At 35.4% G+C, this 26,766-nt stretch overlaps 3 protein-coding genes and 1 non-coding gene across 6 annotated transcripts in view; 3 read left to right on the top strand and 1 right to left on the bottom strand.

The window, feature by feature from the left end:
• The first annotated feature begins 946 nt into the window (after positions 1–946).
• On the top strand, positions 947–7,265 carry LOC107043062 (mitogen-activated protein kinase p38b). 2 transcript variants are annotated; one of them, XM_015264364.1, is made up of 8 exons: positions 947–1,202; positions 2,595–2,724; positions 2,805–3,005; positions 3,362–3,524; positions 3,827–3,898; positions 5,034–5,113; positions 5,351–5,429; positions 5,958–7,265. In XM_015264364.1, the coding sequence occupies exons 1-8, from the start codon at positions 1,099–1,101 to the stop codon at positions 6,209–6,211; spliced, it is 1,083 nt and encodes a 360-aa protein (XP_015119850.1). In that variant the 5' UTR covers positions 947–1,098; the 3' UTR covers positions 6,212–7,265. The 2 variants fall into 2 exon arrangements, with proteins under 2 accessions (XP_015119850.1, XP_015119849.1); XM_015264363.1 differs by lacking the exon at positions 5,034–5,113 and adding an exon at positions 4,330–4,409.
• Positions 7,266–7,902: 637 nt separating this feature from the next.
• Trnal-caa lies at positions 7,903–8,027 on the top strand. The gene is made up of 2 exons: positions 7,903–7,940; positions 7,983–8,027. It is a non-coding gene; the product is annotated as a tRNA-Leu (tRNA).
• A 112-nt stretch (positions 8,028–8,139) lies between these two features.
• LOC107043149 (neuroligin-2) lies at positions 8,140–20,212 on the bottom strand. Of its 2 annotated transcripts, XM_015264491.1 has the most exons (10): positions 19,943–20,212; positions 17,173–17,752; positions 16,032–16,209; positions 14,201–14,607; positions 13,771–13,961; positions 12,454–12,640; positions 12,026–12,327; positions 11,299–11,414; positions 11,078–11,118; positions 10,316–10,442 (listed from the first exon to the last, which is right to left on the bottom strand). In XM_015264491.1, exons 1-10 carry the CDS (start codon positions 20,204–20,206, stop codon positions 10,408–10,410), a joined length of 2,301 nt encoding a protein of 766 aa, XP_015119977.1. In that variant the 5' UTR covers positions 20,207–20,212; the 3' UTR covers positions 10,316–10,407. The 2 variants fall into 2 exon arrangements, with proteins under 2 accessions (XP_015119976.1, XP_015119977.1); XM_015264490.2 differs by lacking the exon at positions 11,078–11,118 and having other exon boundaries at positions 8,140–10,442.
• A 3,586-nt stretch (positions 20,213–23,798) lies between these two features.
• LOC107043081 (neurogenic protein big brain) overlaps positions 23,799–26,766 on the top strand; it is a 15,157-nt gene continuing 12,189 nt past the window's right edge. Inside the window, exons 1-2 of the mRNA XM_015264387.2 lie at positions 23,799–24,108; positions 25,145–25,271. Of these exons, the coding sequence (XP_015119873.1) occupies positions 23,799–24,108; positions 25,145–25,271 (437 nt within the window). The remainder of the gene's footprint in view (positions 24,109–25,144; positions 25,272–26,766) is intronic.

The following is a 26,766-nucleotide window of genomic DNA, read 5'->3' as shown; positions in this document are numbered from 1 at the left end:
AACTCTATTAATCAGTTGTTAAATTTTCATATTACAATAAATGATTTGCGCCTGTTCTAATTCTGTGCTCAGAATATTGTCATCTCGTGTTTTCAGCACTAAATTAAAAATTAAAACTATAGAATTATATTGAAGAGATGAACAACAGATTAAATGAATTACTGTGTGAACTAACGAAAAATTGGTTGTTACCAACAGTGGGGGCACGCACTTGTACCAGATTATCAAAAAACATTGAATTCTAAAAATTCATACTGTAAAGTGTGTTCTAGAAGGAATTGAATCGTAATTATGATGAAAATCTTATTCAATTCGCATTGGAATTACAACATGAGCAAATCATTTATTGTAATATGAAAATTTAACAACTGATAAATTGCGACATCTGATTCTCATCGATCGTATTGCTTTTTGCAACGGGAATGATTATAAACAATGAATTGAAAAAGGAATCTATGGGTTTTCCCAAATAATGATGAAGGAATCACTTAGTGCACGTCCTGCATCAAAATCGAAGGCATAAGCAACAGTTTCTCTTGGATCGTGCGTTGCAGCAGGAGTTCCGTGCGAAAACCTTGGCTTATTGCTCGCTGCTAACGTCTGTCGCTTACGGTTTATGCTTTCTGATCATTCGGACCCTCTAATTCACACATCATTTAACCAGTGCGTCCGCCGGATAATTACCACCGGTCGGATAATATCCGTCCGTCAGTATCTTCACCCGACTCAACAAGAAAAATTCAAAATTATGATAACAAATTAAGGAAAAACTCCCTAATTCTATTGCAATATACGAAATTCGATTTTTTCACTTAAAATTCCACATATTCCACGATTTTCCACTGTTCAAAATTCCACATAATCACCAGGAAATTCCTTCCATCTCTCGGTGAATCCCCGAATCCTCTCCATCCACCATATTCAGTTCTACCCGCGCGCACTCACACCCACGTTATTTGGACTAATTTGGAAATGGTGTAGTGCACGTACATTTTTTGTCGCTCCCGGTGATAAATTTCAAGTGCATGTTGACAAATTATACTGACGAATCTTCGTAAATCTGAAAGAGCATTCGTAGATACCTGAGCCACATTAAAAATGCCCAAATTTCACAAGATTGAGATCAACAAGACTGAGTGGGAGGTGCCAGAGAGATATCAGATGCTGGCACCAGTTGGTTCGGGGGCCTATGGACAAGTTTGGTAATAACAATAAAATATTTCCCATCGTTTTCATCCGCTCAATGTCTCCAGACCTCACTCATCAATCCACATGACAGTAGTTTATTTTTTCAATCGAATTGCGGCGTCAATTACAATTTTTCTTATTGATCACGCAACAATCGAAAGACCTTGACACTCTCTTACACTTGTAATAATCAAGTGGTTGTCTATTCTCGGCGTTCCATTCGACTCGATGCAATCCTACTAACCCGATTGACCCTGTGATGAATAAAAACAATGGGGAAAAAGAGGAATAATGAGAAAGAGAAAAATCAAATTGCACAGAATTTTTTTCGGCAATTCTTCACCTTTGGGTTTTTCTCTGGTTTTTTGATTTCATTATTTGTCTTGTTCGAATTTTGAAATCACATTGGAGGAGTTCCAATTCACCTCTACTATCTATTATTATCATTATTGAAGGCAATTAACATTCTGTGAATGTTCAAGTGCTTTCTACGGAGTATTTGAAGAACAGAGACCAGAATTTTGAAATTAGAAATCGAAGGGAGTTTAGACGAGATCGGTTTTTGGGAATTATCTTGGAATCTAAGCGAAATAGAGAAATATTCGTGGAGACCTTTTTTGGAGAGAAATGTTTCAGCTACAAAAAAGGTCTGAATGAAAATTTCGGTATCTCTCTTCTATTTAGAGATATTCATAAAACACTGAACCGTTCTCTCAAGGCAAAATAACTCATATAGTTAGTCTTCCCCTATTACCGTTTCCTAATTATTAATTAATCATCTACTATATGAAATAATTTCATCAGTTCTTCATAATTAATCCTATAATTTATTCTAAAATTCTTCGCTTTTTTAATCTGAATAATAATCCAAATAATTTTGGAGATCGTGTTTTCCAGGTCTAATGTTGGTTTGCTATCTACTGTCATTATTGAAAGCGATTAACACACTTCCATTATTGAAGGCACTTAACATTCTTTCAATATTCAAATGCTTTCAACAGAGAATTTTACGAATAGCAACAGGGAATTTAAAAATTATCAATCGAGAGGAATTTAAATGCGATCAGTTTCTGAGGATTATCTTGGGATCTAAGGAAAATAGACAAATGTTCATTAGGAACTTTTTTGAAGAGGAATGTTTTAACTGCAAAAAAGGTCTGAATGAAAATTTCGGTATCTCATTTCAATTCAGAGATATTCACAATAAACTGAGCTGTTTCCTCAAGTTAAATTGACTTGTAGTCAATTGATTATAGTTAAACTCTTCCCCCATTTCCATTTTCTAATTATTAATGAATCATCCACTCCATATGAAATACTTTCTTCAATTCTTCAAAATTAAAATTCTTTTATCCTCCAATCTGAGTAATAATAATTAAAATAATTTTGTTGCTTATGTTTTCCAGTTCTGCTGTTGATCAAACGACAAATCAAAAAGTCGCGATAAAAAAATTAGCCCGACCATTTCAATCAGCAGTCCATGCCAAGAGAACATACAGAGAGTTGCGTATGCTGAAGCACATGAACCACGAAAATGTAAGTATGAATGATGAACGTTAATCGATGTCAATGAATGAGTTTTATGAAAAAAATCGAAGAGCAAATATCATTTGCAGGTGATTGGCCTGCTGGACGTGTTCCACCCAGCCTCCAGCCTCGAGGACTTCCAGCAGTTGTACCTGGTGACTCATCTGATGGGCGCAGATCTCAATAATATCGTGAGAACCCAGAAATTGTCTGACGATCACGTACAGTTCTTGGTTTATCAGATTTTGAGGGGATTGAAGTATATCCATTCTGCTGGCATCATTCACAGGGTATTTGTCCCTAAAATAATAATTAATTAATGTTTATTCATTTGTTTTTTGTGCCATTGAGGGCAGAAGACAATTTTTTGAATTAGAAAGAGAAAAAGTTGATTAAAAATTGAAAAAAAATTTCGAGATAAATTCAAAGAGAGAATTTTTTCTTTTCTTTTTTATGCCACTGAGGGCACAAGATAATTCTTTCAATTAGCAAGAAAGAAATTCAATCAAAAATTGAAAAAAAATCGAGAAAAATGCAATTAAAATTTTTGAAAAATCGAGACAAATTCAAAGAGAATGTTTATTCATTAGTTTGTTATACCACTGAGGTCAGAAGACATTGATCGAATTATTTCATAATATTACAGGACCTGAAACCATCGAATATAGCAGTGAACGAAGACTGTGAACTGAAAATCCTAGATTTTGGACTGGCCCGACCCACTGAGAACGAGATGACTGGCTACGTGGCTACTAGGTGGTACAGAGCACCTGAGATCATGCTCAATTGGATGCATTACAATCAGACAGGTGGGATAGACAAGCTAGATAAACCAGAATTTTTTATCAATTTTATCTTTTAAAAAAACGTTTTGTTGAATCAAGAGATATTATGGGAATTTCCTGGCATTGAGTGGAGAGATAAGTTATAATTATCTGAGAAAAAATTCATTTATCTGGAGGAAGTTGAGGATTGCAACGGATTTAATGGATAAATTTTTCGTGTAGTGACGAAGAAAATTCTGTATAAAAAATAACTCACATTTTTCTCTAAATTCATTGAGATAAGTCACGAATAAATTAATTCCTTTGATGTTTACTGTCATTCCCAGTTGACATTTGGTCTGTTGGCTGCATAATGGCCGAGCTGCTGACTGGACGGACCCTGTTCCCTGGCACTGATCGTATCCTTTAGTTATTCAACAGTATTTCAGACATTTTTCACCTTCTGCACCTTCTCACTGTTCTCTACTTGTGATTAATCCTGGGATTATCAGTCACTGCCTCGTTAATTGTCTCTAACCCTCACGTGTCACCGAAATTTCATACATTTGCTTATTGCTAAGGATCTACGCTTTCGGCTCTTGCTATAAAAATTCAGTCAAACGAATCACTGAGAGTTATGGTGAAGGGGCAAATCGCTTTGGGATGGCCATAATATATTTTTCAAACTGCTAAAACGCTTTCAATATCAATTACCGTCAAGGTCCATGGATTATAATTTATGGAGACGCCTCCAGCGAATGATTAAACCCAGAAAGAGTGATAAAAACGTGAGGATAAATAATGAAATGTTGAATGTAAGATAATTTTAGTGGAGCCTTAGCAAGAGCAGATATTCATCAACTCAACCTCATTATGGAAGTTCTGGGCACTCCACGGGACGAATTTATGAAGAAAATATCATCAGAGTCGGTAAGTGGGCTTGTGTTTTTCAGTATTGATAGGCGGCTGCCAGTGATCAATGCTTCAGGTGCAATACAAAATTATGATTATCTCGGAAATCGTTAATTTCAGGAGAAAATGGCAAAATACTTTCGGGAAAAATTTTCTCTTAAAATTAATCATTGTTAAGGTAATTGGCAAATTAACAAAAATAATATTGCTGATTGTGCAATTATGTCTCATGTTTTGAAATAATTTTGTATAATTAAGGGAGGGTTTACCCCCAAATTTTTATTTTATTTTTTTGAGGAAAGAAAATAACCTCCACATTTTCATTCACATTTTTGTCATACATTCCCTCCATAAAAATATTCTCCCCGTTTTAACCATTTATATTGTCATTTGTGCGCTAAAAGCAATTGACAGGGATTGCCACAAAATGCTTAATAGGCCAAAGCATGCAACACTTTGATTATTTATTCTGGGTGCATCACGCATGTGTTACCTCAATTTTTATTCCCTTTTCAACACACCGCCTTCGTCTAAGTGACAACTCAAATGCATCGAAATTTTTGACAATTGGCAATTAGTGGAGTTAACGAGTGAAATTTGCGTTTACTGAGCGCACAAAGAGAAGCCTTAACCCATGTGCAGACATTGATCATCTAACACGAGTTCTTGTACTGTGTGGAACACCCACAGAAGATACTCTAAGCAAAATAACAAGTCAAGAGGTAAATTGGTATAATTCAAAAATTCAATGCACAATTAATCGTTCCTATTGTGGGATCAACACTTATTTTCATCCAAATTTCAATAATGTTCTGTTTAAAACAAGCGAAATTGGAGAATGTAAAAATATAACGATTTCAATGCTTTCATTCGGAAGAAAAAAATTAGAAGAACAAGATCGAGAAGATCCTAGTGTTCTTGGCTTTGTTCTGAATTTTAATTGAATTGATCCGTTACAGGCGAGGAATTATATTCAGAGTCTACCCCCGCTGAAGAAGAAAAACTTCAAGGACGTTTTCCGTGGAGCAAATCCACTAGGTAATGAATAAAATCATTCAAATTCCAAACGTCATGTGTTGAATTGGCCTTTTTTTTAGTCATTATTATGCATTCGTCAGAACGTACAGAGAAAAAAAAATTCTTAAATAAGTATTTTGAAATGATAATGAGGATGTGATAGGAATTTTGTGACTTAGGGACAAAATGTTTCTAATAAACTTTCCTTTCTCAACGATAGTTTCGATTTTCGCGCGATTATTCATGTTCGAGACTTTCAAAGTTGAATCAAACAATTTTTTGGTAATTCTTGAGTGGAAATCGCATTGATGAAGTGACTATTTCAGTTTTAATGTTAAAAAAATAGGAAAAAATAGGGTTTTTATTTTTTTAGCGATCAGAAAGAGCATTTTACGTGATTAAAAATTGCGTTGTAACGACACTTTTGATGATTCCATGAAAACTAAAGTAGTAAACTCATCAGCACAATAAACAATCACGTGAATAACAATAAAATAAAAAAATCAATGAAAAAACTCCACGAAAAAATCGTGCAATTTGATTTTCCAGCAATCGATCTTCTGGAATTAATGCTAGAACTGGATTCAGAGAAGAGAATAACAGCGGAGCAGGCACTGGCCCACCCGTACCTAGTGCAATACGCTGATCCAACAGATGAGCCAGTCTCCCTCCCCTACGACCAGAGCTTCGAGGACATGGACCTTCCAGTTGAAAAGTGGAAGGAACTCATCTACCACGAAGTCGTCAATTTCTTACCCCAACAGCTTCCGTCCACCTCATCAGCCGGCGAGACGCCGAATTAGCGTAATTCCCACTATCAATTTACAATTGATAATACCAGTGGTCTAATCTTAAGCAGCGTAAGATAATAATTAAGACGATTCTACTATTTAAAATCGAAATGTACAAACTAACATTTACTGTACATAATATTTTAGACGTCATTTTTTAGAAATGATCGCATGATTGAATTCAACTTCTATTGATTTTTTTTTCTGGATTTAATGCAGAGAATATATTTTTTATTCCAATTTTGAGGTGAACAGATGCTGTTAGTAACTGTAATACCGTATCGGGAATGCAATGAATGGATAATATGAGTGATTGAGAAGGAAGACAAGAATAAGGCGATCGAAATTTTTTCTCGATATTTTTTAGCTCTTATTTTTAGCTGCAAAAAAATTCTTCCCCATTTCCCTTGAATTCAGAAATGTTTACATCGTGAAAAATCTTTATTTTAAATTTTTGCTGCTGGAAATTCTCCCATTATCACGAATAATTGCTTAGATAAGAAGGAAGAAACTCATGTTGACATCCAACTCAATCACCAATACTTGATTTTTTTCTTTCTGATTGATTAATTAATTAATATAAATATTATTGTGTACTGTGTACACTTCAAACACTGGCCCATTAACCGATCTAGTCGATTAAGGTAACTATCAGGCAGAATCTGAGCCCAGAGTTCGGTAGATTCCACGAAACATCATATTTTATTTTATTTTCTTTTGTAATTTTCTTATTCGGTGGAGAGTTGTTTGAATCAAATTAAGAACCCAAGGGGTGAAAATTGTTCCATTTTTTTTGTTTAATTTTTTTATGAGGATTCACAAGAGAGGAGTTCATCTTCACTCTATGAATTTTTATTCATTATCCATTGTTATTAGTAGTGATTTATAATGGTCTGTTTAGGACTAGTATTACACTATTGTTTTATGATTTTTTTTTCCGATTTGTTTGGTACGCGACGCAAGGAGGTGTCAGGGTATGAAAAATCATTTGTATGAATTGCCATTGAAATTGAAATTTTATGTAACCGATCATTGTTAATTTTGCTCCGAAATATATATGATCTCAGAAAAATTGTATTTTTCTTATTCTTCCCGAATATCCTGTGTTCCTCACTGAATTTGATTTTGACTCCTAAATATTTAAGAATAAATCAGTTTTTCATGGATAGTTAATTTTTCGTCTGTTAAATATGGACATTTTTCAGCAATAAGTCATCAATCTCATCATTAAGAATTTCTTTTTATGAGTTTTAAAAGAAATCATTATCAAAATAATGACTAACAAGGAAATTTTTAATGAATTCAAATATTTATTTAAATTCTTTAAATGTTTTTTCATTCAAATTAGCAATAGTCATTCATAAAAAAACCGAATAATCATGTCAGAGCAAATAAAAATCATGTCATAAACTTTAATAGTTTAAATAATTAAGAATAAATTCATATTCTTATCAATAGTTAATCTCCCGTTAATTATTTATGAATATTCTCCAGCAATAATTCATCAATTTCATCATCAAAAATTTCTTTTCATGAGTTTCAAAACAAATCATCATCAAAATTATGAATAATGAGCAACTTTTCGAAGATTCCAAATAATTATTTAAACCTGTTAAATGTTTCCGCATGTAAATTAACAATATTCAATCGTGAAAATGCGAACCAATCATTTCAGAGTGAATGAAGAACAAAAATATCATATTGTCAGGATGGCCGAGCGGTCTAAGGCGCCAGACTCAAGGGTAATACCTTCTCAGTCACTGCTGAGTTGAACAGATGGGGCTTCTGGTCCTCTCTGAGGGCGTGGGTTCGAATCCCACTTCTGACAAATTTTTTTATCATTCTTTTTTTCACCAATTTCACCCCAAACATCTATTGTACCCAATTAACAACTAATTATCATCATCCAAAGCCGATTGACATGAAATAATATCATCATGTGACGTCATTGCATAGCTTTATTCATTCATAGTCTCGTATAAAATCTTGTGTGCTATATTAATCTATTTTATTACAATAAAAAAATTCAACGATGATTTGTGTACATGTATTTCATAAAATACAACATTAATTTCATAAATCGAACACTTCGTGTGTATCTTGTAGACTTCAACATGTCTTGATGACAATCAATCTATCGCTAGGTTTATGGTAAAATAGCTCTGCGAATGAGTGGTTGAATATATTACAAAAATTGGTGTAAAAATTATTAAAAAAATTCTTCATACTCATTTCATTTGCATTGAAACAATATTTGATTCTGTTTAAGGTGAGAACACACTGAAATTTCAAAGCTGGGGCCTTAGTCGTCGTGATGATGAGTTTACACTTCAGTTTTAATTTTAATGTAAAAAAAAGAAAAAATTACATTTCGATTTTTTTCATTCATTGAATCTTAAAAAGTGGTTCATGACGCAATTCTCAGCCGACTGACTTCAATTTTGGTTGACACATGAAGAATATATGCATCCATATAACTAAATCAGGGTAACTCGTTAAAAATCTTTATTTTTTGGGCGTTTGCAATGTTTTTGCGAAATTAGTACAGGCGAAAAATCGGAAAAAAATAACTACTTCATTAATTTATGATGTAGTTGACTATTAATAATTTTTGAATTTTTTTACTTCAGCCGATTTTGAAAAAAACATTAAAAATTTTTTTTTAAAACAATTTTTTTCTCATTTTTTACACTAAAACTGAAGTCCAAATTTATGTGGTCTCCCCTTACTTGACGTAAAGCTACGGTATAATAAATGATGATGTTTGTACGTGATGATAGACTAAAACACTTAATTAAAAAAGTAATTGGTCACTTCTCAATCAATTTGTTTATAGACATTTTCCCAATGTCTTGAAATATATACTCGTAGACTATATAATACAATAATACTTATTGAAATTAGTTGTACGTGCTAGTGGTCGTTGCATTAATGGACGGATATACGATGTAGAAACGTGGACTCACTCGAAATAATCTTGAATCCTAATTATTGGTTCTGCCACCAGTGGCTGCTTATCATTAATTTCGTCGTTAAATAAAATCGTAGGACCAGTTAATCCTCTTTGGAACTTTTTGTTCATTTTTAATTGCTTTTTGGCAAAGCATAAGGCCCAGTTATTGAGCAGTGAAATGTCATAATCCCGCACTGCGTAATTCATTACTCCTAAATGAAAATGTTGTTGAACACACGTCTCTTCCTCTCTACTTCTCCTTTTCTTATGAGTGACATCGTCGATGAGATCAGTGTAATTCAATGTTTACAATAAAATAATCACAAATGTGAGTGTAGTGAAAGGCACTTGAAAAAATAAAGTATTAAAATTCAAGAAATGTAGAAAAATCATTGGTTGTAAAAAATAATTCTTTGTGCATAATATATTTCCTAAAATATAACATAAAAAAATATAAATCAAAAATTTTTTTTAGTTAAAATTCATCAAATTTTTGCGTTGTAGTCGAGGAAGAATACTATGAGTTTTCAAAATAATCTCTTCAATTTTCCAAAGAGTGTGTGGAATAACAACTACGAATTAGTTTATGCAAATTGTTTAAATAATAATAATAATTATTATTATTACATTAAAATTTTTTTTGCTGCCCCAAATGAATAAAAAATATTATAAATATTTTGACAGTACATTTACTGTCTATTCTGCATGAAAGTGCAATTTTTAATTTAAACAATAATAAGCGATAATTTCTTTGCACTTATTCGTCGTTTTTATACATATATAATCGATATAATGAGTGATTAATGTACAAGAGATCTCACTCTAATTTCAAAACTCATAGTAGTCTCCCCTTAAAAAGTTAATTCTTTATAAAAATCTCTTGAATTTCAATAATTTCAGTTTTCTTTTTAATTTTATACAGCAGTTTGAGGTACTCCCTGCACCAAATGCGTCCTGGTTTTACCTTTAGTCAATGTAGATTGACTCGACGCCTTACCAAGTCTTGGCTGACCATTGGGTGAACTGGTAATGAAGCCCTCGCTCCTCATGTCCTTCAGGGAGACGTTTGAATTACTCCTCAATGAAGGGGTTGAACTGAATTTGCGATTTTGGGCTAAACGATCTTGCAATTTTGCCTCACTCTGTCGTGGCATTCTTGATTTTAGTGTTGGTGTGTCGCGGTATTCGTAGAGATTGTCCTTCGATGCACGCGTTAGATTCTCGATTCCTTCCGAGTGCTCGTCGTCTCTGACCATCAGGATGTCTCCGCTATAGTAGTGATCGGACTGCCTATTTTCGAGAAAATTTTGAAAGAGGTGAGGATACAGGGAATTTAAGTTTTCGGCGTCAAATATTTAATATAGGGGCGAAACGGGTCGTCTCCAATCGTTCATTTTGAAGGTGTTTTTGAATGCAAAATAAAACTTCTGTTTTTTGAGGAAAAGTTTGTAAATGAACTATTTTTCACTATTATTACTATTATTTAGTAGTATTTTGGAAGGGAATGCCGCGAAATAAGAAAAAAATAGGTTTTGATTTTTTTATTCCTCAAAATGAGGTATTCGAGGAATAAAATCTTCGTGTCCTTATAACGCAATTCACACATTCATAATGTGTACACAAACATAACAAAATAAGCCTTTTCTAAAATGTATATTTTTTGAGTTTTAAAAATTTTTTTCTCAAAATTTGCTGAGATAAATATTTAAAAAAAAATACGCTCTCAAATGCGATTTCATTCATCTAAATCGTATTGTTTGATCAGGAGATATTGATGATTGAAGACGGCCCTTTTCACCTGAGTCTCCTATTTATAAATGTGATTTTTTACTTGTGACAAAAATTGCAAATATCCTATGAAAGCAAAATTCCACTGTGCATTTACAACAACAACGCATAAGTGCAAATTCTCAATTTCCTCTTACTTTCCATCTCAGCTGTATATTTCCTAGCAGCTCGCAATTTGCTGGCGCAATGCATTTGCAAAATATACCGATTAATTGTTAGTCTATCTAAGGTAGCGGTGGAAATAAAAATGAGGATTTTTATGCTTCGATTCACCAGAACCTCCATACCCATGCACTACCAAAATCCCAGTGTCAGGTCTGTAGTCACATGGATTCGGTTCTGATTTACCTTTGCTTACCTTTTGGCATTGCGCCACAGCATGCAGCAGACAACGGAGAGGACGAGTAGCAAGAGGCAGGCTGTTGACATGGACCAGAAGGCTATCTGCAGGGGTTGCTTGGGCTCCCACCAGTACTAGGAATACCATTGAAACATGAGGGGAAAGTGTAGTTCAATGATGAAACAATATTACGTGCAGTCTTTCTTAATTTCGTAGAAGAGTCGAGTGTTGAAAAATGGTTGGGCGACATTCTCTGTACACTTGTTGGAAATCTTTGTCACATTGTAGCTTAAATGAATTTTGAAGGGATTTTCTCGAAAATTCAATGGAAACTGAATTTTAAGTTCAATTATTCCATGAAAATTTACAGAAATCGCGTTTTCTTTGATAATTTAATTTAAGTTGAGGGATTTTCCACTTTATGCTCCGCGAAAATAAAATTTCACTGATTTCTTTAATTTTTTTTCCCATGAATCGAATTGAATGTCATTCGCCTGAACATTACTGAAATTCATTACTGAAGTCCATGAAATTTCAATTTTGATGTAACACTGTGATTTTAAAATAAAATGTCAAAAGAGTTTATTTACAGCTGAGAAAATTTCCAACAAGAAATATCTCCCAAATTTTTTTTCTCTAAAACTACTCAACTCCAAGATATCGAATTAATTTAAATCCTCTGATTGAATTAATTCTTCGTTTGATTGATATTAAATTAAATAATAAATTAAGAGTGTAAAAATACTTCAGTAACTGGTGGATAAGTCGGCACCAATCTCCCAATGACAGTCGGCAGGTACTGCGACCAGAAGGCACTCTCAGTCTGTCGATAATTGAACATAACCGAGCTGTTATACGTCGTATTGATATTCAAATACTTGAGATAGCCGATCTTAGCTTCCTCAAAATGCAGTCCCAGTATCTGGGCTGGTGTCGGATTGCCGTAAGTCGCGAAATTAGCGTAAGACTTCATGAAGAAGAGGCTCATGTTACGGTCGTTATCGGTCCACGCTTCGCGATTTACCTTCCACTTGTCCGGAAAGAATTCTAAAAAATCAGGTGTAATTATCGCATTCGTCAGCGGAGAAAGTGAATGAAATGCGTGTCGTGGGCTTTGTAATTGTAAAAATATTATGTGTTGTTTGATAATGTTTAATTGCTGTTAATGAGCACCTGTGTCCATGAATGGGGCCCCTGTTAACCACAGATGCTCAATATCGTGAGGCACGCGACGCCAGTGTTCCAGATTGAGTGCCTCAATAGTTGTATTCAAAACGTACAGGAAAACTGGTACCCTACGCTCTACCAGTAATTTTGCCATTTTGTCAAACGGCGCGACGTATAGGAAATCAGAGAGCAGCTGAAATCATCGGGAGAATGAATCATCATTTCCAAGAGCAGAAATCAAATCAATTTTTGCTTCCCAATGTGAGCTTTATAGTGGTTAATTGGTTATGACGCATTATACTTTGTAAAAAAAGCATGGGCAGTATTTCGAATCGAAAAAGAAGTCGAACATGCCGGATAGCTCGAGCGAATGGAGAAAGCAAGGCGAGAATGGCATGCCATTCTATGAAATATGAATAAACGAATCATAATTGTCCAAATCATTGAAGTCAGAGGAAAATAGAATAATTCTACTTTCTCAATATTGCGTTTACTAAGGTTTTCTTCGAACAAAGTTGATTAGAATTAATAGCTAGAATTATGAGATTATCTCACATTTTTGACGTTAAGGATAGGAGAATCTGAATGCAATATAGTGAAAATGATTATCGATTTTTTCACTTTGAATAAATAATATTAATATCCAAACACAAATTTCTGATACGAATAAAAAGAAGCTGTGACTCAATATTCCAAATGAAGTTTTAATTTTTAATTTGGTGCTGAAAACACGAGATGACAATATTCTAAGCACGGAATTATATTGATGAGATGAACAACAGATTAATTNTAATATCCAAACACAAATTTCTGATACGAATAAAAAGAAGCTGTGACTCAATATTCCAAATGAAGTTTTAATTTTTAATTTGGTGCTGAAAACACGAGATGACAATATTCTAAGCACGGAATTACATTGATGAGATGAACAACAGATTAATTAAATTACCGTGTGGACTAACTAAAAATTGATAACAGTGTGGGCACGCATTTTTATCAGAGTATCAACAAACATTGAATTCCAGAAATTCACACTCTAAAGTGTGTTCTAGAAGGAATTGAATTGTAATTATGATTAAAATCCTATTCAGTGAGCATAGAAATTAAAACATGAGAAAATCATTTATTGCAATACCGGTCATATTGCTTTTTGCAATTAGAATGATTAAATGAACATAATATAAAACGATGAATGGCATGCAGCGGAAAAAAATGATGCGCAAAGTGATCATTCGGAAGCACACTGTCAATTTATTATCAAAAACATTTACATTCATCCCACAATTACCAAAATGAAATGAGTAAAGTGATGAATCTACTTACATTAATGTACTGTTCACGAATTAACGTGATATTCGTGGGATCCGGCCAGTACGTGTACATGTATTTGATAGCCTCATACACCCCATAAGGATTTAAGGTATAATTGTACCTTAGAACAAGTTCCCAAATTTTTTGATTAAACATTTCGGCATCGAACAAGTACTGTCTTCGTCTCAACGTCTCATTGTTGACTGTAATTATAAAGGCAAATTAATTTATTCCTGGACATCTTCAACAGCAGGATAATTTGTGCATCCACAGATGTGTTTTTTTTTTTACCGAACGAATCGTAAAATATCCTCCACAAACAGCTATTTTCTCATTGAACTACATTTCACTCCACAATTACCTTTCGTACAGTAAAATTAGCCATTCTCTGGGTAATTTGTCATTCAACTTTTCTCTCCGTGTAGAGAATAAAAATACTCACACAAAATATGTGAAGCTTCTTGCATGGTAACCCCAGCCATGTACGCAATGTCTTTTCTATATTTTCTCTGTTTGATGCTCTCCTCCGGTGTCTCAGTGAAGAAATGCCAATCAGAGGCCCGCCAATTGTCATCGTAATTGTCCCTCAGTACCGTGAAATTGTGGTCGAGCACAGGTCCCCATGGGAACATTCCTACCTGCGGCTGAAGGTCGGAATTTCCCAAATCGTAGGAACTACGTCCCCAGGTCAAACACTGAACTATCTTGTAACTACTCTCGATACTGCAGCCCATCTTCTCAGCGTAAACTCTTGACGTGTTTTGGGCGCGATATTTGTCGATAATCAGCGCCCAATCCGCGAGGGCCGAGCCTGACTGGGCTATTACTTTCGAAACCATGTGTCTTGTTCTGAATAAGATAATGAGATATTCTTCGTAAATTCTGCACAGGAGGAATTCTAGAGAGGGTTCAATTCTGAATCGAAGGTTTTTCAACTTTTTTATAATTCAACATTCTATAGATGATCTAATGCCATTCCGACAATTATTATTCGATAACATCGAATGTTATTTTTCCACCGGACCTGACTGTCACCGAAGCAGCGATAGCCGAATCCAAAAAATATAATTACCGTTAAATTAAGTCGACTTATCTCCCAGTTGAGTTTTTGAGAAATATTTCCGAATCTAAGGGAGATAGCGAAATTTCCGTAATGACATTTGTTGTAGCACGCAATCGGCTCTACAAAAAAGGTTATGACAACAATTTCGCTATCTCCCATAGGTTCCGAGATATTCACTAAAAACTGGCCAATAATTTAAATCGACTCATCTCCCAGTTGAGTTTTTGAGAAATATCTCCGAATCTAAGGGAGATAGCGAAATTTCCGTAACGACATTTGTTGTAGCACTCAATCGGCTCTACAGAAAAGGTTATAACAACAATTTCACTATCTCCCTTAGGTTCCGAGATATTCATTAAAAACTGACCAATAGTTTAAATCGACTCATGTCCCAGTTGAGTTTTTGAGAAATATCTCCGAATCTAAGGGAGATGGCGAAATTTCCGTAATGACATTTGTTGTGGCACTCAATCGGCTCTACAAAAAAGGTTATGACAACAATTTCGCTATCCCCTTTAGATCCCGAGATATTCATTGAAAACTGATCAATAGTCAAAATTGACTTATACCCTTTTACCACTTCGCTACTGACATATTCAAATTAAATTCAATTTATCCAATTATTTTATTAATCAATAATTTAGGTAAGAAGATTGACGATTATTTGTGCAATCGGAAATTCAACTTTTAAGCAATTAGAATTATTCACTTGATGATAAATTTACAGTTCCACATTATCGCATATTTAATTCATCATTAATCCGAAAAATTGGATTATTATTATTATACTATTTTTAAAATTTGAGCAGTGTAGTGTAAATCTTTGTTAATGGAAGGGTCAAATGTTTGTAATATTACAAAAATTTAATATTGATGGGGATATTAATTTATTTAGTCATTAATTTGGGAAAATAACAATCCAAAATGATGAAAAAGAGTATTAAGTGTCTGCGTGGATTCGGTGAATTATTAAAAAATAATTGTTTGACATTCATTAAAATTGCCATTAACTGGGACATTGCTGGCAGTTAAAGAATTATCCCATCTATAAAAGATGAGAGTTTTGTGAAGCTATTTTGTGCCAAAATATATCGAAACTCAGGATTAGCCTGACGGCTAATCCTCCATTCGACCTTTGACTCGGAATTTCACCCTCTTTCATCCCCTAAAATTTCGGTCACATGGCGGAATCTTCATATTGGAGACTCACCGAGGAGCTACCATCAATAATCCAGCACTGGCGGCTCCAGCGCCAGGCCCAAACAGCGTGATTGCCTCAGGATCACCCTTGAAGGCTTTGATATTTTCGTAAACCCACTGGAGTGCAGCGGCTTGATCGAAAATTCCGTAATTTCCTGGACTGTTTTCATCTCCAGTGCTCAAAAATCCTGAGAAGCAATTTGTTCGTTGATGAACGTGATCGCTTGCTCAATTGAATGAGAATTAATCATACAGAGAAAAAATGGTTCTGGTTTTCAGGAAACAAAAAGTTCTGCATTTTTTGTGAATTTTTCCTTTATTCTAAGAGAATTTTCCAGTTCTCAGTGATTTCTACTGGAATTCAGTATCCATTGTATTTAAATTGAGGCACATTTTCTCTTATTTCAAGGCACTGTCTGTTATAGAATCCAGTACTTTATGTTTTTGAAATAAAAACCTCGGGGTTCTTAAATTAAGAACTGTTGGGGGCACTCGAATGCTACGGCACGCGATTAAAAAGGGGAGGGGATTTACCCCAAGTTTTTTATTTTAAGAACACCAGCGTTTTTTATTTCATTACCCAAAAGTTCTGTATTTAAGGATATCCAAGTATCTTTTACAGTTCGATAAAGATCACACCATAGATTCAGCTATTTTTAATCATCAAATTCGTCAATTAAATTACGTGAGAAAAAATTGAATAAAAATCATGAATATTCAGCGTGATTCAACTGACATTTTGCACAAAATTATGATTTTTTAAACACTCGTTTGTAAATAAATAATTGAAAATGTTTAAACTTTCAAAAAACATTTATTTGACATGACATCGATTTCTGGTAAATTTCTGAACATGAATAAATTTGTTACGACTCCGCACAAATGATTTTTATAGTGGTAAATTAATTATTTATAAATTGGTTCGTTAATCTTCCTCCAAAAGTTAATTTTTAAATTGTTTTCAGGTTTTCAAAATGGTTTCCAACGGTTCAATATCGAGGTTTAAATTCAGTCCCACACAGTTTATAAATAATAAAAGCCACAAAAGTTTGAATAGTCAAATGTCCACAAACTTGAATATCCTTGAAGACATTTCTCATTTTTTTTCCCTGTGCAATCAACAAATCATCAATTATTATCATCAGACTCACCCAATGCCCCCAATCGATAGTTAATCGACACAACAACGACATTATGGAAGGCAGCGAGCATGTGTCCAGGGAACAAATTGCTGGCTCCATGAATATAGTCACCTCCATGAATGTAAAACATGACTGGATATAGTTTGGCGACATTGGACTCCACGGAGGGCGTGAAGATGTTCAGATAGAGGCAGTCCTCATCGACATCGCGAATGCCCTTGGTCGCCCCGGTGTAATTTGCCGGCTGAGGGCACGCCGGGCCCCAGTCCACAGCCTGCACAAGCTCCCATCGACCTGGGGGCCGAGGGGGCTTGAACCTCTTTTCCCGCGTGGGAGGCTCCGCGTAGGGAATCCCCAAGAAAACATTGGCATGACCTGTCACACGCTCCACTGGAAGAGTCCAGGGGCGATGACGGGCCTCAGGGTGGTCGTAGAGGTAGACCTTGAAGCCCTGTACCTGGCCGTAATGAGTTTGCACGAAAATGTCGCGACCGACTTCTAGTTTCTTTGAGTCCGCGCGCTGACGGCCCTGCAGATCCTCTCGCCATCCTCCGAGGATGCCGGGGAGGTTCGGATACTGTGGACCATCCTGGGGTGAACGAATATGGGGCGGTTAATTTGTTTTAAAGTAAAGTGGTAATTGATTTCAAGTCTACTTAGCTCTTCGCTGAGTTTTCGAGGAATATCTCCTAATCCAAGAGAAATAGCGCAATTTTCATAATAATCTTTTTTGTAGCTCTTAATTCGCTCTACAAAAAAGGTTATTACAAAAAATTTGCTATCTCCCTTAGGTTCCGAGATATTCATTAAAAACTGACCAATAACTTAAATCGACTCATTTCCCAGTTGAGTTTTTGAGGAATATCTCCGAATCTAAGGGAGATAGCGAAATTTTCGTAATGACATTTGTTGTAGCACTCAATCGGCTCTACAAAAAAGGTTATGACAACAATTTCGCTATCTCCCATAGGTTCCGAGATATTCACTAAAAACTGGCCAATAATTTAAATCGACTCATCTCCCAGTTGAGTTTTTCAGGAATATCTCCGAATCTAAGGGAGATAGCGAAATTTTCGTAATTACATTTGTTGTAGCACTCAATCGGCTCTACAAAAAAGGTTATGACAACAATTTCGCTATCTCCCTTAGATTCCGAGATATTCATTGAAAACAGGTCGATAGTCAAAATTGACTTGTACCGTTTTGCCACTTCGCTATTGATATTAAGATAAAAATGAAATTATATTAATCGCTCTCGTAGAAATCACTATTCTTCATGTAAATTTTATGAAGTGTCATGTAAAAATAACATCTCAATGGCTGTCAAATTCAGAAATAAGAGGATAAATTCATCGTTCGCCTGTCAATTTTCTCCACTTTCCTATGAATTTCAAAGAAAAATTCCCCAAAGAGCATTTGACGACGGATTTACGGTTTTTCGAGTCATTTTTATTGAATGTTCGTCTCCGTGTATGTCCCAAAAATACCATTGAACTAATTCTATCCATTCGCCACTTGTTGATTACGAAATGATAAGACATGTGAAATTATCTCGATGCTCTGTGGCTTTAGAATTCTCTACAAGAAATGTCTCGCGATACCGCTCTACATCCACTCACTACCGAGACAATTAAATAATTAACAGATGTGAGGAAGCGATGAATCATCGTACAATGCACTATCACCCATTCATTTCCGGAATATCCCGACAAATTCCTTCGCTGATTCATTCGACAACTGCAATTACCAAAAAAAAAAAAAAAAAAATGAAAACATTTCGGTGATTCATATCGGCAGTCGAGTGATAAACACGTAACAGAAAGCATGATTTCCATCGGAGACGAGTGATTTCGAGCGAAAATGTCAAGAGGAATTTCTAGTTCGAAATTTCGTCAGAGGAAAAGTTTTTTGAATTCTTCATAAAATACCCTCATAATTTTTTCATTGCAAGTAGCCCCAACGAATAAAAAACGAGTGAAAAAACAAATTTTTTGAGTGAATTATACAATTCACTCAAAAAAAATAAATAAAATTAAAGTTAAAAAATATAAATATTTCTTCTTTGAAAATTATTGACCAAATGGCATTAAAAATTTTTTTTTCCTGCATAATTGAATGTTTTAGAAGAAACTGTCGGACAATTCACTTTCAGGGAAATTTCAGAAAAATTGGAAATTCTGAAAATTAATCTACAAATCAAAACAACGATTACTATTATCGCTTTCATCTTCGAGCTTTTAAGCCATCATTCAATGAAATCAATTAATCAAAACATTTCATTAGTTATCATGAGACAATCGTGAGAAAATTTTTTAACGAATTCAAAAATTCTAACAATCGATGTTCTATCGACATTCACCTTCTACTGAATTGACGTTATTTTATTTACTCTAAAAAGCCATGTTTTGCACTTTTTGGATCATAATGGGCTGTCTTACCAAAAAAACCAAAACTTAAATTTGAGCGATTCCAAAAATTCCTCAAAACCCCGGTTAATCCTAAACAAAAACAATACTCATCCCACCGAGCAAAACAATGAGGAATCCCTAGTGTCATCAGCCAACAATTATTGCATACCGTAACAGCGCGATATTCCCAAAGCTCTCACTTTCGTTCCGTGAAAGGTGTCGTAAACAAACCCAGTGACCAGTAAATGTCCCTCAGCCCAGATGAGGCCCAAAAACTTTTCCTTTTTCCTGTTCCCCAGCCTCCGGACCCAATTGAGTCATAAAGATAATCCCCCCACTCCCCTGAGGAAAAAGAAATAAACATCGCTCACTTCAGGCCGATATCTGTCCTCAGGTGTACGCATGGGTCCCCTGTAGATGGGATCCAGGTAACTGGGCTGATAGCCGTACCTCCTGTCTTTGTAGACATAAGTGTGATGTCCAGGTGCCCCCGGTGGTTCGTAAACACCGTCTCGTCCGTACGCACGTCCACCATTGTACTGATTATTCTGTTGCGAATTCACTAGGACTATCGGGGACAGGGTCAACAGTAGTTTGAATAATTTTGGAAATAGTGATAACACATGGGTATCCATTTTGCCGCGAACGGCCAACTACTGAATGGAAATTGACTCAGCGTACTCCACGGCTTACGATGAGTTAAATATCCCCACCCACCAGACTTTTATCGACCACACCTTTGGGTAAACAGGTAGAGTGCCGTTGGATGGCGCTCCTCGCGTTATTTCGTAACGGTTCGAACAAAGAAGCGAAAGTCCTCGGTTTCGAGTGATTTTTTAAATAAAAATTTTGAAGCCAAATGGAGGTTTTTTTTGTATTGGAAGAATTGCGTTTTTAATTTAGGAGATTACGATTAAAATTTTAAAAATTCAGTACTTTGGTTTTCGATGATTTTAAATGTGAGGAAATGAGGCCAGTTGGGCCCTATAGGCCCGGGATTATTAATCGGGTGGGCATGATGGCGCGGGGAGATGGAAAGCTTTGATAAGGCATTTCTGAGTTTCTGGAGGAATGAATAAATTAGTAGCGATGGAAAACGAGGGAATCTTTGCAAAATGTGGGAGAAATGAGATGAATTTTTGTTAAAGTTTCCCTCTCTTCTGGTTCTTGAGATATTTTCGAAAAAGTGAAAGTAGAACTGATCACGAACTGCGAACTGACATTTTCAGATATTTCCCTCGTAATGTTTCGAACAAAGAGCGAAAATCTTCGGTTTCGAGTGATTTTTTAATTACAAATTTTGGTCTTGTGAAGCCGAATGGTTTTTTTCCAAATTAAAAATTGCGTTTTTAATTTGGGAGATTACGATTAAAATTTAAAAAATTCAGTACTTTGGTTTTCGATGATTTTAAATGTGAGGAAATGAGGCCAGTTGGGCCCTATAGGCCCGGGATTATTAATCGGGTGGGCATGATGGCGCGGGGAGATGGAAAGCTTTGATAAGGCATTTCTGAGTTTCTGGAGGAATGAATAAATTAGTAGCGATGGAAAACGAGGGAATCTTTGCAAAATGTGGGACAAATGAGATAATTTTTTGTTAAAGTTTTCCTATTTCTTCTGGTCCCCGGAATATTTTCGAAAAATTGAAAGTGAAAAAATTAGAAACAAAATACGAATTGTGATTTTGGGCTATTTATTTCGTAATGTTTCAAACACAGACTCGAAACTTTTCAATTGTGGATGATTTTTTTATAATTAAGGTTGCATTTATTAATTTGGGATATTTTTGAGGAAAATTCTCGTGAAAATTTCCCTATCGTTTCTGGTCCCTGAGATATTTTCGAAAACGTGAAACTGGATAAACTGGAGACGAAATACGAATTGGGATCGTAGGGCAATTCGTATTCCGTCCTATTTTGGGCGAAGGATTGTTAATTAATTGAATAAATGAGTCCATTCGTTGGCACGCCAGCGAAAAGAAAGAGACTCACTGTCGGGAGTCGCCCACAAGTCAGTGAATCATGCATGTATGAGTTTCATTAATTTTTTCTCCTCAGTTTTTGCTGCACCGGGGGATCTAATGGACCGTGATGGGACAAAGCTGCGCCGCGCCAGCATTTCTGTAGGTTTTCTCAAGGGTGATCATTGGACTTGATGATTATTAATGTATTTACGACTGTGAAATTAATGTTTTTTTGAATTTTAAAAATTTAGTATCAATAATAGTCAACAAAAAAAAATTAGGATTCTTTTCTCTAACGACTTTTTTTTTTCTAGTGGAGATGAAAAAAATTTGCTCCAATTCACAATTTCAAGTCATTATTTATTCGAACCTTCGTGCAGCACCTGGTTTTTCAATACATCCTCTCTTCAAGGCCCTTCTCCCGTAGAACCCAACGATTTCTTTCTTCTTCGATAAGAAATAAAATCATAGCATATGTAATTTAAAGGAAAATATTGATCGAATTCTTTAATTTTTGAATACACTCGAATTTTTATATTCTCATTGCTTATGCGAATCTGTATGTTCTCATTGCTTATCCATTTTTTAGGCATGAAATTGTTATCTGTCAATACGTATAAGAATAAATATTTTTGAGAAACTTCAGTGTTTGAGTTCCAGATGTACTGATTGGCATGCAACACAATTCACCTGCCAGATGGTCATAAAACTATTGAGAGTTGTATGACAGCTGATGCATCGAGAATTGCATTTTGGCATGCTGAAAATATTGATTGGGAATCAGTCAATGTTCCATTGATTACGCTAGAAGTTCAGTGACTAATGATTCTCGAACTGTCAGGATAAACTCGACTTCAACCCTCAACACAGAAAAAAATGTTTCTGCATAAAAAAAAACGATATCAGAGAATTTGTCCCTGATTCTGAAAATCAGAGAAAACAGTTCTAGTTCTCAGTCATTTTTACTGAAATTCAGTATCTGGCGCTTAAATTAGGGCCCATTTTTGAATATTTAAATTGACGGTTAATTTAATAATCAAAAAACTGAGGAGTAACATTAACAATTGACTTATTCAAAATGTAACTGTAATTAAAAATTATGCCGATGTCTGCGGGCGATGGCCTATACTAAAAAAACTCTTTCCTTCGTGTATTTTTCTTGCAATAAATTTCGTTAAAAATTAAAAATAATAAATGAGTTCACGAAATTTCCAGTTTTTAGAGTTGAATATCGCCGAAAAACCTGTTTTCTAGGGATATACCTTAAAATGTCCTCCTCCTCACAAAAAAAAAATCACCCCTCCATTTAATCACCCCCACGTATTTTTCATGCAATGAATTTCGTTACAAATTAAAAATAATAAATGATTTCGCGAAATTTCCATTTTTCAGAGTTGAATATTGCCGAAAAATCTGTTTTCTAGGGATATACCTTAAAATGTCCCCCTCCTCACCAGAAAAAAAAATCACCCCCCGGACGCCAGTCTCACCTAAACCTCGCAGATCAATCTAAAATTATCGCGAATCCCGTAGCAAGAATTCTCTTCAGACACTCCGCTTTTCCACTTTTGTTCGAACGCCCGAATGAAGCCCTCAATGTCGAAATAAAAATCCCGTTTCAACCACTCCAAGAATCCACCGGGATTCTCCATTCGTAAAGTTTCGGGTGAATCCCCCGAGCCAAGTGGTTGCCCTGGTGGTGGGGGCGTTCGGTCCGCCTGAGCACTATTGCCCACTTGTTCCCCACTGTTCCGTTCCCTCCCTTTCGAACATATCCTTGTCACTCGACAGCGCGTTGCCGAAGGGGCAACATCGGGGGCTAAAAAACTCACCGACAAATTCAGTGGTAAAATTAAAAACCCAATCTCAATCAAACCCCATCAATAGCTCAATGAATGGAAATGAATTAAAATTCATTAAACTAAAATTCAAAAAGCCAAAATAAATATTTCAATTTTAATGGATAAAACAGTTTAAAAAAATACAAATTTAAATTCTTGTGCGAACGATTGAGGCCACAACAGTGCGCTTCAATTAATCCTCATCTCGCCTAATGAAAGCAATTTAAACAAATCAACCCGAGTGCAAGTGTACGTAAAGCTCGAGACAGGCAAAAGAGAGAGTCTTTTGAAGAAAAAAGATTGGAACAATGCGCTGAAGAAAAAGAGCAACCGGAAGTGCCCAAATCCATTGTTTTCCGTCATCTTTGTGTTTGCTCCCGAGTTTTTTCTCATCCGTTGGCTTGAAAAATAAATAATTAAAAAATGGCAACAGAAATATCGCGGGATGTTGATGCACACATTGTCAATTTGTTGAGTAAACTTGCGGCGCTGAGGGATGCCCCCAAGGAGAGACAGGACACTAGAAGGCTGTCCATGTCCAATGAGTTCAGGAGCCTTGAGCTTTGGAGGGCCGTTGCTGTCGAGTGCTTGGCGACATTTATGTTTTGCCTCGTTTCACTCGGCGCCGGAGTCGGTGTCATTGTTCATGGCAGTGGACTGCTGGTCCTCGCTACTTGTCTTGGGACTGGCTGCTCCATTGCCGCGATCTGGATCATCTTCGGACATATCAGTGGTGAGGGGATAATTCTCGTTCCCATTTCATTCCTTTCCATGTATTTTGCTTTCGAATCAACGCTTTGCAATCCTTCAAATCCTTCAAATTTATTTTGGATTTTTCGTTTTTAAAAATTATTTATTTATTTAGTTTGTTGTTGTTGAGAATCCTCATAGCCAGGGGGGCCGATGTTTTCAAGTATCATAAGAAGTATTACACAATATTTATAGGGCCTAATGGGTTCATATAATACAATTAAAAATGCCTTCATGCTTCAAGGTATTCTTGAGCCATATTCATGGATATTAATTCATATATTATTTATTTGAATTTTCAATTGCTTTTTCAAAATGGGTTGTCCCACAATCACTCAAGAAAATGTTCTAAATTTATTCAATGTTGGCTTTAAAATATTGTTTCGATGAAGTCGATGGTAATAATGATTGTTTTTATTTATGGAATAATTTTCAAAAAATTGTAATTTTTTTAAATCGAGAATTCCGGAGATATCTTTGGATATCATGTTTCAAACTCATTCCATTATGCATGAAAAATTTTATTTATGTTTTTCGATAATATAGACAGCATCATTCTTTCATTTGATTCATTGAACAAAATAATATAAAACGATAAATAATGTGCAAGATGACTATTTGGAAACATATCGATAATTTATTATCAAAAATAGAAATGAAAGCAATTTCCCACTTGTTCTTTTTATATCGGACGGTTGCGGAAGTCAGTCGGTTTAATTAATTTTTTGCATGGAAAATTGATTGACTTTATTGGTGACCAATTAGTTCAGTTGCTAGGGATGGTTCAATTGCTAGTCATATTTTTTAAATACCTCACAATTTGCAGGAGATAGCGAAAATGTAATTAATTTTATGAAGCGGAAATCGACGAAATATTCAAGGGTCAAACCGTCATGTGAGCGAATTTTTTTCATCTGCGAACGAGTTTGCTCATGACTTAAAAATATTCGTACACCTCTACTAGTGTCAGCTCCATATGAGCTCTGTATTCTGATCGATTGATTTAATTGTTCCTTCAGGTGGGCATGTCAACCCCGCAGTCTCCATAGCATTCGCATTCGCAAGGAAAATATCACCGTTTCGCGCGTCTCTCTACGTAGCAGCTCAATGCGGTGGTGGAATTGCTGGTGCAGCTATGCTTTATGGGTAAGTTCAAACGAAAATAAACCACTGCTGTGATGTCACCAACTGTGGAACGACTCAAATTACCCTAGAAATATCAATTATGAGGAGTAACAACCTAAACGAGGATAGAAATCCACTCGTGAATACGTAAAATTAGTAGTCAAGTGGTAAAACGACTCACCAATTTTTTCCCAAACGTAAGTAACAATACCGGAAATTAGAAAGCCTAAATTAAATTTTACAGTATCAGATAAGAACATAATCTTCACATCTTCTTCCTTAGAATGAGAAACTCTGCTAATGAAGTAAAATATTCCATCAAAAAATTGATCAAAAATATCCTAATCACTCCCAAGATTGTAGACAGATAACCGGACCCAAGGACTCAAGATAAATTCCTCCAAAAATGAGGGAACCACCTAAACAGTTCTAGAAATCCATTCATGCATTTGTAAAATTTGTAGTTTAGTGGTAAAACAACTCAACAATATTTTTCCCTCGTTGAAAATGGAATTACCTGGACAATAAGAAAGACAATAATAAATTTCCTGCTTCTCTGGAAATAAGACAACAACAAAATCATTCCATCTTCTTCCAAGAGCTGCGCCAGCTGTAACTTGAAAAAAAAACTTCAAAAAAATCCTAATCACTCCAAGATTACCACTCGATAACCCGACCCAAGAGCTTAAGATAAATTCCTCCAAAAATGAGGGATAACCACTCAGACAATTCTAGAAATTCATTCATGGATTTGTAAAATTAGTAGTTTAATTGTAGAATTGTAGAATTGATTCTAGCGAATAATGTCCAAACACATTTATTCCCAAACTTCAATTACCAATGCCAAAAAATGCGACCATACAAAGATCGATCAGTATTGCCCCTGATCTACTTTTCTTTTTTATTTTCTCTCACTGCTACACTTGCGAACTATATCTCCCTAATTATTTTCATTGTCGACTGCTGTGGGGCTATGTATCCCAGATGCATTAATAAAATAACGACAGTACCAAAAAATGGAAATCCAATAATAAATTAAAAAATCCCAAAAAAATCCTCATCACTCTAAGCATTACGCGTAAATGTGTGACAACTACCTAAACAATTCTAGAAATCCATTAATGGACTCGTAAAATTAGTAGTTCAGTAGTAAAAAAACGCAAACATTTTTTTTCCTCGCTAAAACCGAATTCAAAAAACTCCTCGATCAAAAACCGCTGATATCCCCACCGATGACAAGAGCTGCCCCAGCTGTACCTTAAAAAAACCCTCAAAAAAATCCTAATCACTCCAAGATTACCGTCCGATAACCAGACTCAAGAGCCCAAGATAAGCGCCTCCAAAAATGAGTGATAAATTTACACACGGGGGAGAGTTTAAAGAGTCTGCCAGGAAGGGACAGGGGTAATTGCCATAGGTATAAAATTCAGAGTAGAATTCACGTTGTGTTCGTCGCGCACCTGCCGTTTTCCTTCCAAACATATACCAGTGGCCCGGTGATCGGCGGGGAGAGGGG

Source organism: Diachasma alloeum, unplaced genomic scaffold (genome assembly GCF_001412515.2).
Source record: "Diachasma alloeum isolate Michigan unplaced genomic scaffold, Dall2.0 Dall_scaffold_00547, whole genome shotgun sequence".
NCBI lineage: Eukaryota > Metazoa > Arthropoda > Insecta > Hymenoptera > Braconidae > Diachasma > Diachasma alloeum.
Note: the sequence above shows the minus strand (reverse complement) of the source record. Positions and strands in the feature narration are given on the sequence as shown.